Source organism: Oncorhynchus tshawytscha, linkage group LG23, assembly GCF_018296145.1.
Source record: "Oncorhynchus tshawytscha isolate Ot180627B linkage group LG23, Otsh_v2.0, whole genome shotgun sequence".
NCBI lineage: Eukaryota > Metazoa > Chordata > Actinopteri > Salmoniformes > Salmonidae > Oncorhynchus > Oncorhynchus tshawytscha.
Genome location: NC_056451.1, coordinates 26660024 through 26675156, shown reverse-complemented (window position 1 = coordinate 26675156; position 15133 = coordinate 26660024). Strand labels below are relative to the sequence as shown.

At 40.6% G+C, this 15133-nt stretch overlaps 1 protein-coding gene across 1 annotated transcript; it reads left to right on the top strand.

Annotated features, from left to right (window-relative positions):
• The first annotated feature begins 5199 nt into the window (after window positions 1–5199).
• Window positions 5200–15097, top strand: LOC112222712 (60S ribosomal protein L18). Its single transcript, XM_024385435.1, has 7 exons — window positions 5200–5316; window positions 6053–6139; window positions 6351–6458; window positions 12294–12392; window positions 12744–12867; window positions 13181–13250; window positions 14965–15097. The coding sequence occupies exons 1-7, from the start codon at window positions 5314–5316 to the stop codon at window positions 15038–15040; spliced, it is 567 nt and encodes a 188-aa protein (XP_024241203.1). The 5' UTR covers window positions 5200–5313; the 3' UTR covers window positions 15041–15097.
• Window positions 15098–15133: the final 36 nt, after the last annotated feature.

Here is a 15133-nt window from a genome sequence, read left to right as displayed (position 1 = left end):
TTTTGGGTAGCCTTCCACAAGCTTCCCACAATAAGTTGGTGAATTTTGGCCCATTCCTCCTGACAGAGCTGGTGTCACTGAGTCAGGTTTGTAGGCCTCCTTGCTCGCACACGCTTTTTCAGTTCTGCCCACAAAGGTTCTATAGGATCGAGGTCAGGGCTTTGTAATGGCCACTCCAATACCTTGACTTTGTTGTCCTTAAGCCATTTTGCCACAACTTTGGAAGTATGCTTGGGGTCATTGTCCATTCGGAAGACCCATTTGCGACCAAGCTTTAACTTCCTGACTGATGTCTTGAGATGTTGCTTCAATAATATATCCACATAATTTTCCTCCTCATGATGCCATCTATTTTGTGAAGTGCACCACAACCTCCTGCAGCAAAGCACCCCCACAACATGATGCTACCACCTCCGTGCTTCACAGTTGGGATGGTGTTCTTCGGCTTGCAAGCCTCCTCCTTTTTCCTCCAAACATAAAGATGGTCATTATGGCCAAGCAGTTATATTTTTGTTTCATCAGACCAGAGGACATTTCTCCAAAAGGAACGATGTTTCTCCCCATGTGCAGTTGCAAACCGTAGTCTAGCTTTTTTATTGTGGTTTTGGAGCAGTGGCTTCTTACTTGCTGAGCGGCCTTTCAGGTTATGTCGATATAGGACTTTTACAGTTGATATAGATACTTTTGTACCTGTTTCCTCCAGTATCTTCGCAAGGTCCTTTGCTGTTGTTCTGGGATTGATTTGCACTTTTCGCACCAAAGTACTTTCATATCTAGGAGACAGAACGCGTCTCCTTCCTCAGCAGAAATACATCCACAGGTACACCTCCAATTGATGTAAATTAGCCTATCAGAAGCTTCTAAAGCCATGACATAGTATTCTGGAATTTTCCAAACTGTTTAAAGGCACAGTCAACTTAGTGTATGTAAACTTCTGACCCACTGGAATTGTGATACAGTGAATTATAAGTGAAATAATCTGTCTGTAAATTGTTGGAAATATTACTTGTGTCATGCCCAAAGTAGATGTCCTAACCGACTTGCCAAAACTATAGTTTGTTAACAAGAAATTTGTGGAGTGGTTGAAAAACGAGTTTTAATGACTCCAACCTAAGTCAAATCAAATCAAAGTTTATTTGTCACGTGCGCCGAATACAACAGTGAAATGCTTACTTACAGGCCCTAACTAATGGTGCGGGGAAAAAAGGTGTGTGTGTGTGTGTGTGTGTGTGTGTGTGTGTGTGCGTGTGTGTGTGTGTGCGTGTGTGTGTAGGTAAGTAAAGAAATAAAACAACAGTAAAAAGACATTTGAAAAAAGAGTAGCAAGGCTGCATACAGACACCTGTTAGTCAGGCTTATTGAGGTAGTATGTACATGTAGGTATCGTTAAAGTGACTATGCATATAAGATAAACAGAGAGTAGCAAGGCTATATACAGACACCTGTTGGTCAGGCTTATTGAGGTAGTATGTACATGTAGGTATCGTTAAAGTGACTATGCATATATGATGAACAGAGAGTAGCAAGGCTATATACAGACACCTGTTAGTCAGGCTTATTGAGATAGTATGAACATGTAGGTATCGTTAAAGTGACTATGCATATAAGATAAACAGAGAGTAGCAAGGCTACATACAGACACCTGTTAGTCAGGCTTATTGAGGTAGTATGTACATGTAGGTATCGTTAAAGTGACTATGCATATATGATGAACAGAGAGTAGCAAGGCTATATACAGACACCTGTTAGTCAGGCTGATTGAGGTAGTATGACATGTAGGTATCGTTAAAGTGACTATGCATATATGATGAACAGAGAGTAGCAAGGCTTAACACCTGTTAGTCAGGCTGATTGAGGTAGTATGTACATAGGTAAAAGTGACTATGCATATAAGATAAACAGAGAGTAGCAAGGCTACATACAGACACCTGTTAGTCAGGCTTATTGAGGTAGTATGTACATGTAGGTATCGTTAAAGTGACTATGCATATATGATGAACAGAGAGTAGCAGAAGCGTAAAAAGAGGGGGTGGTGGGACACAATGCAGATAGCCCGGTTAGCCAATGTGCGGGAGCACTGGTTGGTCGGGGCCAATTTAGGTAGTATGTACATGAATGTATAGTTAAAGTGACTATGCATATAAGATAAACAGAGAGTAGCAGCAGCGTAAAAGAGGGGTTGGAGGGGGCACACAATGCAAATAGTCTGGGTAACCATTTGGTTACCTGTTCAGGAGTCTTATGGCTTGGGGGTAAAAACTGTTGAGAAGCCTTTTTGTCCTAGACTTGGCACTCCAGTACCGCTTGCCATGCGGTAGTAGAGAGAACAGTCTATGACTGTTTGGCTGGTGTCTTTGACAATTTTTATGGCCTTCCTCTGACACCACCTGGTGTAGAAGTCATGGATAGCAGGCAGTGATGCAACCGGTCAGGATGCTCTCAATGTTGCAGCTGTGGAACCTTTTGAGGATCTCAGGACCCATGCCAAATCTTTTCAGTTTCCTGAGGGGGAATAGGCATTGTCGTGCCCTCTTCACAACTGTCTTGGTGTGTTTGAACCAATCTAGTTTGTTGTTGATGTGGACACCAAGGAATTTGAAGCTCTCAACCTGCTCCACTACAGCCCTGTCGATGAGAATGAGAATGAGAATGTGCACGGCGCTCCTTTTCCTGTAATCCACAATCATCTCCTTAGTCTTCGTTACGTTGAGGGATAGGTTGTTATTCTGGCAGCACCCGGCCAAGTCTCTGACCTCCTCCCTATAGGCTGTCTCGTCGTTGTCGGTGATCAGGCCTACCACTGTTGTGTCGTCAGCAAACGTAATGATGGTGTTGAGTCGTGCCTGGCCATGCATTCGTGGGTGAACAGGGAGTACAGGAGGGAACTGAGCACGCATTCCTGGGGAACTCCAGTGTTGAGGATCAGCGTGGCAGATGTGTTGCTACCTACCCTCACCACCTGGGGGCGGCCTGTCAGGAAGTCCAGGATCCAGTTGCAGATGGAGGTGTTTAGTCCCAGGATCCTTAGCTTGGTGATGAGCTTTGAGGGTACTATGGTGTTGAACGCTGAGCTGTAGTCAATGAAAAGCATTCTCACATAGGTGTTCCTTTTGTCCAGGTGGGAAAGGGCAGTGTGGAGTGCAATAGAGATTGCATCATCTGTGGATCTGTTTGGGCGGTATGCAAATTGGAGTGGGTCTAGTGTTTCTGGGATAATGGTATTGATGTGAGTGTATGTAAACTTCCGACTTCAACTGTATGTTGAAGACAGTGTGTGTATATATATATATATATATATAAAGTACCAGTCAAAAGTTTGGACACACCTACTCATTCAAGGGTTTTTCTTAATTTTTACTATTTTCTACAATGTAGAATAAAAGTGAAGACCTCAAAACTATGAATAACACATACGGAATCATGTAGTAACCAAAAAATGTTGAAAAATCCAAATAGATTTTAGATTTTAGATTCTTCAAAGTAGCCACCCTTTGCCTTGATGACACTCTTCTCATTCTCCCAACCGCCTTCACCTGGAATGCTTTTCCAACAGTCAACCAGCTTGAAGGATTTCCCACATATGCTGAGCACTTGTTGGCTGCTTTTTCTTCACACTGTGGTCCAACTCATTCCAAACCCTCTCAATTGTGTTGAGGTCGGATGATTGTGGAGGCCAGGTCATCTGATGTAGCACTCCATCACTCTCTCCCTTACATATCTGGAGGTGTGTTTTGGGTCCTGTTGAAAAAGAAATGAAAGTCCCACTAAGGGCAAATCATATGGGTTGTGGTAGGCATGCTGGTACAGTGTGCCTTGAATTCTAAATAAATCCCTGAAAGTGTCACAAGCAAAGCACCACCACACCATGCCACCTCCTCCTCCATGCTTCACGGTGGGAACCACACATGCGGAGATCATCCGTTCACCTACTCTGTGTCTCACAAAGACACGGCGGTTGGACCCAAAAATCAGACCAAAGGACAATTTTTCACGTTACTTGCTTGTGCTCGTGTTTCTTGCTTAAACAAGTCTCTTCTTATTATTGGTGTCCTTTAGTAGTGGTTTCTTTGCAGCAAATCGATCATGAAGGGCTGATTCACTTAGTGTCCTCTGAACAGTTGATGTTGAGATGGGTCTGTTACTTGAACTCTGTGAAGCATTTATTTGGGCTGCAATCTGAAGTTCAAATAATCGTCTGCAGCAAATAATTGTCTGCAGCAGAGGTAACTCTGCGTCTTCCTTTCCTGTGGTGGTCCTCATGAGAACCAGTTTCATCATAGTTTATGGTTTTTGCGACTGCACTTGAAGAAACTTTCAAAGTTCTTGAAATTTTCCGCATTTACTGACCTTCATGTCTTAAAGTAATGATTTACTGTCATTTCTCTTTGCTTATTTGAGCTGTTCTTGTCATAATTTGGACTTGGTCTTTTACCAAATAGGGCTATCTTCTGTAAACCACCCCTACCTTGTCACAACACAACTGATTAGCTCAATGGCATTAAGAAGGACAGAAATTCCAGAAATGAACTTTTAACATAGTTAAATAAAGGTTAAATAAATAAAAACAAGGCACACCTGTTCATTTAAATGCATTCCAGGTGACTACCTCATGAAGCTGGTTGAGAGAATGCCAAGCGTGTGCAAAGCTGTCATCAAGGAAAAGGTTGGCTACTTTGAAGAATCTCAAATATAAAATGTTTTTGATTTTTTTCAACACTTTTTTGGCTACTACATGACTCCACGTGTGTTTTTTCATAGTTGTGATGTTTTCAGTATTATTCTATAATGTAGAAAATAGTCAAAATAAAGAAAAACCCTTGAATGAGTAGGTGTGTCCAAACTTTTGACTGGCACTGTATATATGAGAAATGCAGCTGGAGCTATGAATTCTGACACAAAACATACATATTTAAATATTTTATAAAGTAAAAAAATTAAGAGCCTGAGAAATTACAAGAAGAGAAGTGAGTTCACTTTTCTGTCTTGTTAAGAAAATTGATTATTAATTGTATGTAAATCACATGATAAAATATAATAGACTGTATTTTTAAATTCAATTTGTTTTCCACATAGTGTATTTATTGGTTAGAAAGTCACTTCACACTAGCCTATACACAAATGATGAATGGATTAAATTAATTAACGAATAGAATCATATAAAATAGAAATATAATGACTTTTTGACGACGTGATGATAACACAGGAAGTAATAGCAAAACAGCCAACGAAAACGCGTGTGACCTCCGCAATCGCGGAGAAGTCTTTATCGCGAGACAGCGACTCTTCCTTTTCCCTTTCCACTCTGAGTCCAAGATGGTAGGTACAGTTTATGAAAACATCGTTAACTGACTTGATAATCTGAGTCCATCCTCACTTTTACAGTAGCACAACTCAACCATTTCCATGTATCTAATTGCCTTGATGTCTTTGGTTTGAATTCCGGATGGTATTGACATACTATTTGGCGTTTTAACGATACGGTTCAGTCCTTCACTACCGGTGGTTAGCGTCACAGTAGTTTTGCTACCGGGTATTCTCACTAATTCCCGAAAGACAGCGTGTAACTTAGACACAAGATATTGAAATACTGGTACTGCTTTTCGAGAAATGTCGGTAACTTTTGTATCTTCGTTTTGAGACTTCTCCAAAATAGATTGTATCGGCTACCTGACTAGGTAGATGGCCCTAATTGAAAACGTGCCATTTGACCAGTGTTGGTGAACTATGCTACTTATCGTTACTTCGCTGGGTCGCTAGTTAGCCGCTGTGTATGAGACTGCAACGTTATGCTTCACGGTATGCTGCCAAATTCAAGTTGGGTATGAATGATTTGGGTGCTGTTTAAGTATGAGTTACACTAACGTTAGTAGACGTGGTCTATCGTTTGAGGTCTAGCCTTAAAGCTTAGGGTTCAGAAGCATGCAAAGGTACATTTTCATGGCACAGTGATCAGCAATGTCATTAACACTGTGTAACTAATAATTCTGTTTTTAATTGATGCGGTGCGTGAATGGCAAGTTCTCATGTATTTACCTGCACCATCTATTCCCAGGGAGTTGACATCCGACACAACAAGGACCGTAAGGTGCACAGAAAGGAGCCCAAGAGTCAGGATATCTACCTGAGGCTCCTGGTCAAGGTAAGTGTCGCTACCTTTATACATTAAGGCATTGTCATGTAAACAAGTAGTCCGACAACTAAGTTGTTGATTTTCCCATCTTGATGTTAGACCTTTTTTGGTTAATTGTAAAATCTATGCAGCACATAGCTCAGAGTAACCCTTGTGAACATTTTACATTGAGTAGTCAATACTTTCTACTTAATAAATGTTTATGTTCTCTTCCCCAAAGCTGTACAGATTCCTGGCCCGTCGCTCCACTGCTCCCTTCAACAAGGTGGTCCTCAGGAGGCTCTTCATGAGCAGGACCCACAGGCCTCCGATATCAGTGTCCCGCATGGTGAGTTACATCAATCCGTCCCTTTGCTGTGTTTTTAACCTACTACAGAATCAAATTGCTACAATCAACTCAATTGAATGGCAGTCAAATTCACAGATTCAAAGACCTAAGAGGGCAACAGTACAAGTGGGAGGACAACTTCAGCTGGTACTCCTGCTTATGCCTGTTGTGCTACAATGCTTTATTTTTTATTTTTTTACACTTCTTTGCTCAAACATTCTAGTTATGATTCTCGTTTGACCGTTGACTCCTATGTCATGGTTAATTTCCCTTCTGATGATTTGGTACCTTTTCAGTGAGCTGAAGATCTTTCCACCTCTTATGTGGCTTCTTGAACATGTCCCAGTTGGGGTGGCAGGTAGCCTAGTAATTTAAGAGCATTGGGCCATTAACCGAAAAGTCGCTGGTTCCAAGCCCACTAGGTGAAAAGTCTGTCATGCACTTATTTCTCCTCTTAAGTGTCTCTGAATAACAGCATCTGCTAAATTATTTAAATCTAATGGCCCAGTTTTCCAAATGCATCTTAAGACCCAAAACTGTCATTACTAAAATTGGGCTTGAAACTGCTCGTTATTTACAGTGTCCGTTGTTGGATGCTTTTTTTTGCCCATCTGTGTCACTTTATACACACGATCTCCGCTAAACATAGAATCTAGATGTTTCTGACCGCAGATAACTTCAGAACAAAGTTGACTACAAATACAAAGTTGCAAATGTCTTTATTGTTACAAATGAGCAAAGGATTTAAAAAAATAAATAAAAAATCTTACAATGGAAACAGAGATGACCGCATTAAAACAGGCTAAGGGGGATATAAGTGGAATCACTGAGTGTTCATGACTTCAAAACCAACTTAAACGCCGATGATATCATACTAACACTGTCAAATCCCGGCTGTACGATACCAAGGGTCCTACAGCTCATTAGGGATGATGTTAACCTGGTTCCACTAGTGGAACCTCTCGCCAACATCCAATGAAATTGCAGGGCGCCAAACACAAATCAACAGAACTCTCATAAATCCAATTTCTCAAACATACAAGTATTAAGCACCATTTTAAAGATAAAATTCTCGTTAATCCAGCCACAGTGTCTGGTTTCAAAAATGCTTTAAAGCGAAAGCTCCACAAACGATTGTTAGGTTACCACCAAGTCACAGAAAAACCCAGCCATTTTTCCAGCCAAAGAGGGGTCACAAAAAGCACAAATAGAGAAAATTAATCACTAACCTTTGATCTTCATCAGATGACACTCATAGGACTTCATGTTACACAATACATGTATGTTTTGTTCGGCACTCGGAGCCCAAAAACAACCCAAAAGAAATATCCGCCATGTTGCGCAGTCAACATTAGTCAGAAATGGCATTATAAATATTCACTTACCTCTGATCTTCATCAGAATGCACTCTCAGGAATCCCAGTTCCACAATAAAAGTTTGATTTGTTCGATAAAGTTCATAATTTATGTCCTAATAGCTTCTTTTGTTCTTGCGTTTGGTAAACAAATCCAAACGCGTGTTCAAGTCCAGACAAATGTCGGACGAAAGGTTAAAAAAGTTATATTACAGGTCGTAGAAACTTGTCAAACTAAGTATAGAATCAATCTTTAGGATGTTTTTAATCATAAATGTTCAATAATGTTCCAACCGGAGAATTCCATTGTCTGTAGAAAAGCAATCGAATGAGAGCTACCTCTTCTGAATGCACGTGACTGAGATCGAGGCTGCTGCCAGACCTCTGACTCAATCAGCTCTCATTCGGCCCCCCATCACAATAGAAGCCTGAAACAACATTCTAAAGACTGTTGACATCTAGTGGAAGCCTTATGAAGTGCAAAATGGCCCATATCCCACTGTGTATTCGATAGGGGCTGAGTTCAAAAACTACAAACCTCAAGAGTTCCCACTTCCTGTTTGGATTTCTTCAGGTTTTTGCCTGCCATATGAGTTCTGTTATACTCACAAACATCATTGAAATAGTTTTAGAAACTTCAGTGTGTTCTATCCAATACTAATAACAATATGCATATATTAGCATCTGGGACTGCGTAGGAGGCAGTTTACTCTGGGCATGCTTTTCATCCAAAAGTGAAAATGCTGCTCCCCTTCAATTCCCTCAGTACTGGTTTAAAGAGATGTGTAGTTTATTTTCTGGCTTATTATGGAAAGATAAGAAACCAATAATTAACCATAAACTGTCCATGTCAAGAAGCAAGTGTGGATTAGCTGTTCCTGTTTATTTGTATTAGTTGTCTTGTGACAGTCATTTGATCTCTATATCATCATTATGGTATTACCCCAAGTGCTACTGTAAGATAACCCACTTGAGTTTTCATGTGACATGGCAAAGATACTTCATAAAGGTTATCTATGAAGCATCCCTCATGTCCAATATGGAACAACCCCTTGTTTACTACAGGGAGAAAGACATTGGCTAATATTACCTGGCTTTGCCAAAACATCAGTCAGGTGGGGCAAGTCGTAAGGGATGGTGATGTCAAACCATTTTAAAGAGTTGCTAGCAGAGTTTGGCTTGGGCATTTCTACCTTATTTGCAACTCAAATCAATAATCTAATTCCTCATGGTGTTGATGTGGGATCTAAAAGTGATGGACAACAAACTAAGGGGTGCTCCTAATGGGAAAGGAACGGTTTCCACCTTATACAAGCTGGTTGGTCTCTCCTCCCCAAACAGCAACATCCCTACTCCGTCACATTGGGAACAGGACTTGTGTGTATCTCTCACTGCAGTAGGATGGGATGCGATATGGAAAAACATTGATATCCAACTGTAACATGCAGACCAGACTGGAACGTCGCATGCGTTCCAAATAAATTTAGAAATCCATGTTATTCAATTATTGCACCCACACTGCTCGCGCGCGCCAACAAGCATCTGCGATGCCACGGGCTAAAATAGAACTCCTTTCTATTTCTGACGCAGATCGCGCTGAAAGTCCTGCCTCTCCCATCTCATTGGTTTATAGAAGCAGGTGCCCATGTGCCATCTCCTTATTGGTTATACCCACGTGGGTGATTGAAAGACTAACTGTTTTGCCGGTAGTCGTGGTAATACTATGAAAGTTTAGATGCCAATCACCATATAAGTTCAAAGATGAAAAGGCCTGGAAGGAGTAGAGATGACTAGAAACAATTTGGTTGGCTGTTTTATGTGTGAATTAATTGGCGGCGTAGAGGAGCTTGTGCATTTCGGGTAAAATAACAACTCGATGTTTATATCCCAGGACAAATTAGCAAGCAAGTGCACGCTAACTAGCTAAATTGCCAAACATGTTTAATGCTTTTCGACCTGTCCCCAAATTAATGTCATTGGTTCAGAGTTTCTTTTGCTATTTTTACCTGCGTGTTGTGATCGTATTTGGTTTAGGGGGGCAAAATAAATTTATGCACGATGGCGCACGCGCGCAGCCGGTTTGGGTTCCTTGTCAGGTATAAAATTAATTCCAATGGTCTTACATAGGGTTATATTACACCTCACAGGTTTTTAAAAAATGGATCAAAGCCTTTCAGAATTGTGTTGGCATGGCTGTGGTGAGGTTGGTACACAAATGCATGTTTTATGGAAATGTCCAGCTGTCAAAAGATTTTGGACTGCGGTAGATATGTTGTCTGTCCTTTAGTGTGACTGCTAGGAAGTAGGGTGGACAATATCCAATCTAGAACCACGCAACATATCACTGTACTGGCCTTCCTATCAGTCAAACCAACAATACTTCTGAATTGGAGAGTAGAGGTCGACCGATTATGATTTTTCAACGCCGATGCCAATTATTGGAGGACAAAAAAAGCAGATACTTATTAATCGGCCAATTTTTAAAAATGTATTTGTAATAATGACCATTACAACAATGCTGAATGAACACTTATTTTAACTTAATATAATACATCAATAAAATCAATTTAGCCTCAAATAAATAATGAAACATGTTCAATTTGGTTTAAATAATGCAAAAACAAAGTGGTGGAGAAGTAAAAGTGCAATATGTGCCATGTATTTTTAAAAAATAATTACAAAAAGCTAACGTTTAAGTTCCTTGCTCAACATGAGAACATATGAAAGTTGGTGGTTCCTTTTTAACAGGAGACTTCAATATTCCAAGGTAAGAGGTTTTAGGTTGTAGTTAATATAGTATTTATAGGACTATTTCTCGCTCTACCATTTGTATTTCATATACCTTTGACTATTGGTTGTTCTTATAGGCACTATAGTATTGCCAGTGTAACAGTATAGCTTCCGTCCCTCTCCTCGCCCCTACCTGGGCTCGAACCATCGACAACAGCCACACTCGAAGCAGCGTTACCCATTGCTCCACAAAAGACACGGCCCTTGCAGAGCAAGGGGAATAACTACTCCAAGTCTCAGCGAGTGACGTTTGAAACGCTATTAGCGCGCACCCCGCTAACTAGCTAGCCATTTCACATCGGTTACACCAGCCATTAGGCTGATAGGCTTGAAGTCATGAAGAGCTGCTGGCAAAACGCACGAAAGTGCTGTTTGAATGAATCCTTACGAGCCTGCTGCTGCCTACCATCGCTCAGTCAGACTGCTCCATCAAATCATAGACTTAATTATAATAAACACACAGAAATACGTGCCTTTGGTCATTAATATGGTTGAATCCGGAAACTAACATTTCGAAAACATAACGTTTATTATTTCAGTTAAATACGGAACCATTCTGTATTTTATCTAACGGGTGGCATCCCTAAGTCTAGGCAGGCAGTCTCCTTATGGAGTGCAACGAGAGGCAGGTGGTTATTGCGTTCGACTAGTTAAATGTAAGGTTGCAAGATTGCATTCCCCGAGCTGACAAGGTGAAAATCTGTCGTTCTGCCCCTGAACAAGGAAGTTAACCCACCGTTCCTAGGCTGTCATTGAAAATAAGAATGTGTTCTTAATTAACTGACTTGTCTAGTTAAATAAAGGTATAAAAAAATCGCAGCCCAAAAATACTGATTTCCAATTGTTATGAAAACTTGAAATCGGCCCTAATTAATCGGCCATTCTGATTAATCGGTTGACCTCTATTGGAGAGAGTGTAAACCACAGTGCTTCAGCATGGAAGTCATGGATTTGTTGACTATGGAAAGCGTGTCATCGGCCCTCCAGGACTATGACAACGGGCTAGACTCTAGCGGGTCTCTGGGACATTATAAGTATATATGTAAATCAAAGAGCCTTGCCTAATATATTAATACTCTGTATGTGTTTGAACTGTACAACCCCCCCCCCCCAGGCTTGAGTCTAACCGGTCACACAGGATAAGATTAAACACATATAAAACATATACCTATTTCAGTCAGCTAAATTTATTTGATCAATTAGTTATATTTTTATAGTTGTAGGCTTTTGCCTCAATATTTCATGTGTAACGTGTGCAATGATGACATCTTATTTGGTGCATTAGTATTGGGTTAGCATTAGACAAAACTGTCTAAATATTTGTAGTCAAGTGGTAATATCCCACTAGGATCTGATCTGTCATCAGTATGATTTGAATGAAGAAAGTTGATCTGAGAGCTGCACTGCCTTTCTTTCGTTACGATCAGTATTGAGGCAGCTCCAACCATTCACTTTGCAAACGTTCTCTCAGCGTGGTGTTTTTGGGATACTCGTGTTACATATTCGCCAGTTTGTAGGAACGATGCATCAATTAACCCTTGTTAGCCCAAGTTCCTTTGCTATCGGGAAACTGGGACAATGTCCTTACAGATTTATTGATATGAATACACAGCTAAGTGAAAGCATCTTAGTATTTATCTTTACTGTGTGGCGGTTGTCCCTCTTCTGAACTATTTGCCGTCCTTTTCAGATCCGTAAGATGAAACTGCCTGGACGTGAGAACAGAACCGCAGTTGTCGTGGGAACCGTCACTGATGATGTCAGAATTCAGGATATCCCCAAGCTCAAGGTAAAGGTTGTTTTAACTTACTGGATGCCTGTTTGGGTCAGACTTTTGCTCTAGCACTAACACCTGGTTTAACCTGGGGTGTATTTTTTGCGGAAAATGTTTAAGAGCCAAATCCAAGCAAAACTAGCGTTTTTATTGGACAAGTCAGGTAGGTCCATTCCCTTTGCTTCCATTTTAAGAAATGTTTTGCAACAATCGGTGGAGTAAATACACCCTTGACTATTTTGACCTGGTGTTGGGCCCACCCTGTAACTGGGTAGCTCTTCCGCACTAGGGTTAGAGTACTTCACTGAAAATGAATCAAGTACTAACATGAGTTGCTAAAACGTGTTCTGTTCTCCCTTCCCTCAGGTGTGCGCTCTGAAGGTGACTGACGGCGCTCGCCGCAGGATCCTGAAAGCCGGAGGCCAGGTCATGACCTTTGACCAGCTGGCTCTGGCTGCCCCCAAAGGACAGGGCACCGTGCTGCTGTCAGGTAAGAACACTACTAGTTTAACAATGTTCAAGTTTAAAGTTATGCTGGGAATATTCTGTTGTACCTTTGCTCCACAGTCCTGTTACTGTTATCACCGCCACAGTTAGATTATTGCTAAACCATGCCTATTTCTACAATTTCTCTTAAATCTAACCTTAACTATACTGCTAACCTAAATCTGCCTAAATTAAGGCCAAAAAGCTAATTTTGTGTTCATTCATTTTTACATCATGGGCAATTTTGGCTTTGTAGCTATTGAGTAGTGACAGTCCTGTTACTCTGGTCTGAAACTCACTTGTTTTCCTTCTTTCAGGACCCCGCAAGGGCAGAGAGGTGTACAGGCATTTTGGAAAAGCCTGTGGAACCCCCCACAGTCACACCAAGTGAGTATTGTACCCCTTTCATGAGATTGCTGCTCTCCTAGGGTTTCATTCAATATCTATCAATTTAGAGAATGTTTTCCAAATTGTTTGACAAGTTCGTTCCAGTTTGGTTTTCACTGAAAATCACCAATGTTTTTAAACGGAGGACACTTTCTGAATATTGAGAACTTTGATAAGATGTTTTGTTAGTACAGGGGCTTGTTGTGGAGAGCCCTACTTTAGAATGAGGATACTAGATGTGCATTGTGTAGAGAAGGACAACCATGTTTCTCTTGTCATGTAGAAACAATTGTCAGTTTGTCTGCCGTGTTCTAATCTATATGTTGCACCTGACTGAGTTAGCCCCTGAGCCCAGTGTTAAAAAACGGCAATCGGATTGAATTGTTAGAATTTAGTATTTCAAAACTGGTAAATGAGATTTGGATCCTCTGTATAGGGATTTGGATTTTGTAATCCAATCTGACCTTTAATCAGGATAATTAGTTTTTGCAGTTTTCAAAACTCAAAGGGTAGTGATTAGGGTTGTTTTAGATGGCGATAATCCTGATCCCACTGGAAGGGTGCATTCAGGGTGGGTTTATAAAGGTGAAAGGCACTACAACCAAGATATGTCAATATAACTAAGGTGAGGAGGTTTAAAATACTCTTACATCTGAATTAATTTGACTGCAGTACAGGTACTGAATGTGGCAAATTTTTTGGTATTGAGAAGTGGCAAATACAGGTATGATTTCAAAATAGGTCATCCACGTGAATCATGTAGATCTGAACTAAATTTGGGGGGGGGGTGTACATGTTAGCCGTGATGGTGAGTTGTGTTGTGCAGACAGTGATGGTCCTTCTATTATGTTGGATTAATTTGTCTTTTAATTTCGCTTGTAAGAGCACAGGCCAGTCTGACTAGCCTTTTGCGGTCAGGTAGACTGAGAGAGACTACCATAAAGGAGAAAGTCACGCATGTGACTTTACATCGTTGAAAATCACAAGTAACAAAAATGTTGTCGTGTTTTTGGGCCCTCGCCAGTTTGCGTCCATGCAAGTAAATGCATGTACCTTTTTGATTCCGTGTTTAATCGTCACCTACAGGGGTTGCAGGTGTAATTGCAGGATACAGTGAAAATCTTACGGTACAAATAGCACAAATCTTATATAAATACAAATGGCACTATATACATTAGTTTACTAACCCGGGGTCCCTATGACAGTTTAGTGGTAGTGCCATAACCTGTCCAGTAGATGGCGAGGGGTAGGTAGGTCTGTTCAAAGCACTGAACATCTGGATTCAGTGATCTTGAAGTCGTGGTGTCTTGAGCAGAATGATCTATCTGATTTTATTTTTTATTTATTTTTCAAAAATGTCCAGATTGATCTTGAATTGCAAAACGGAGGATTCCAGAATCATTCTGATCCAAATAAAACATTTATTGGTGTTGGGACTCTGTTTATTTACGAAATATTAAAGATGTATACGCCTGGGTTCCACTAGATTCACTTTCTCCAACCTAGTTATATCATATCAGTGATTACTTCAAGGAACGGAGAAGGAAAAATGCATAATTTAAATACATTAGGCCTAGCTGTATTTTGCTAGTTTTGTCCCCAGACTATTGCTTTGTTTTACATTGAGTTGGACAATGCACATAAACAACATTAATGCAAATCTAGGAAGTTGTTTGAAACACTGAATTAATGGCATATTTCTTCTCTCCCTCAGGCCCTACATTCGTTCCAAGGGCAGGAAGTTTGAACGTGCTCGTGGGCGCAGATCCAGCCGTGGATACAAGGCCTAAAGTCTTTGTTGTTTTCCATGGAATCTGATACAAATAAAGATAGCAATACAAAATGAAGCTATGTCTCTGTCCATTTGGGTTTTTTTTCAGAGC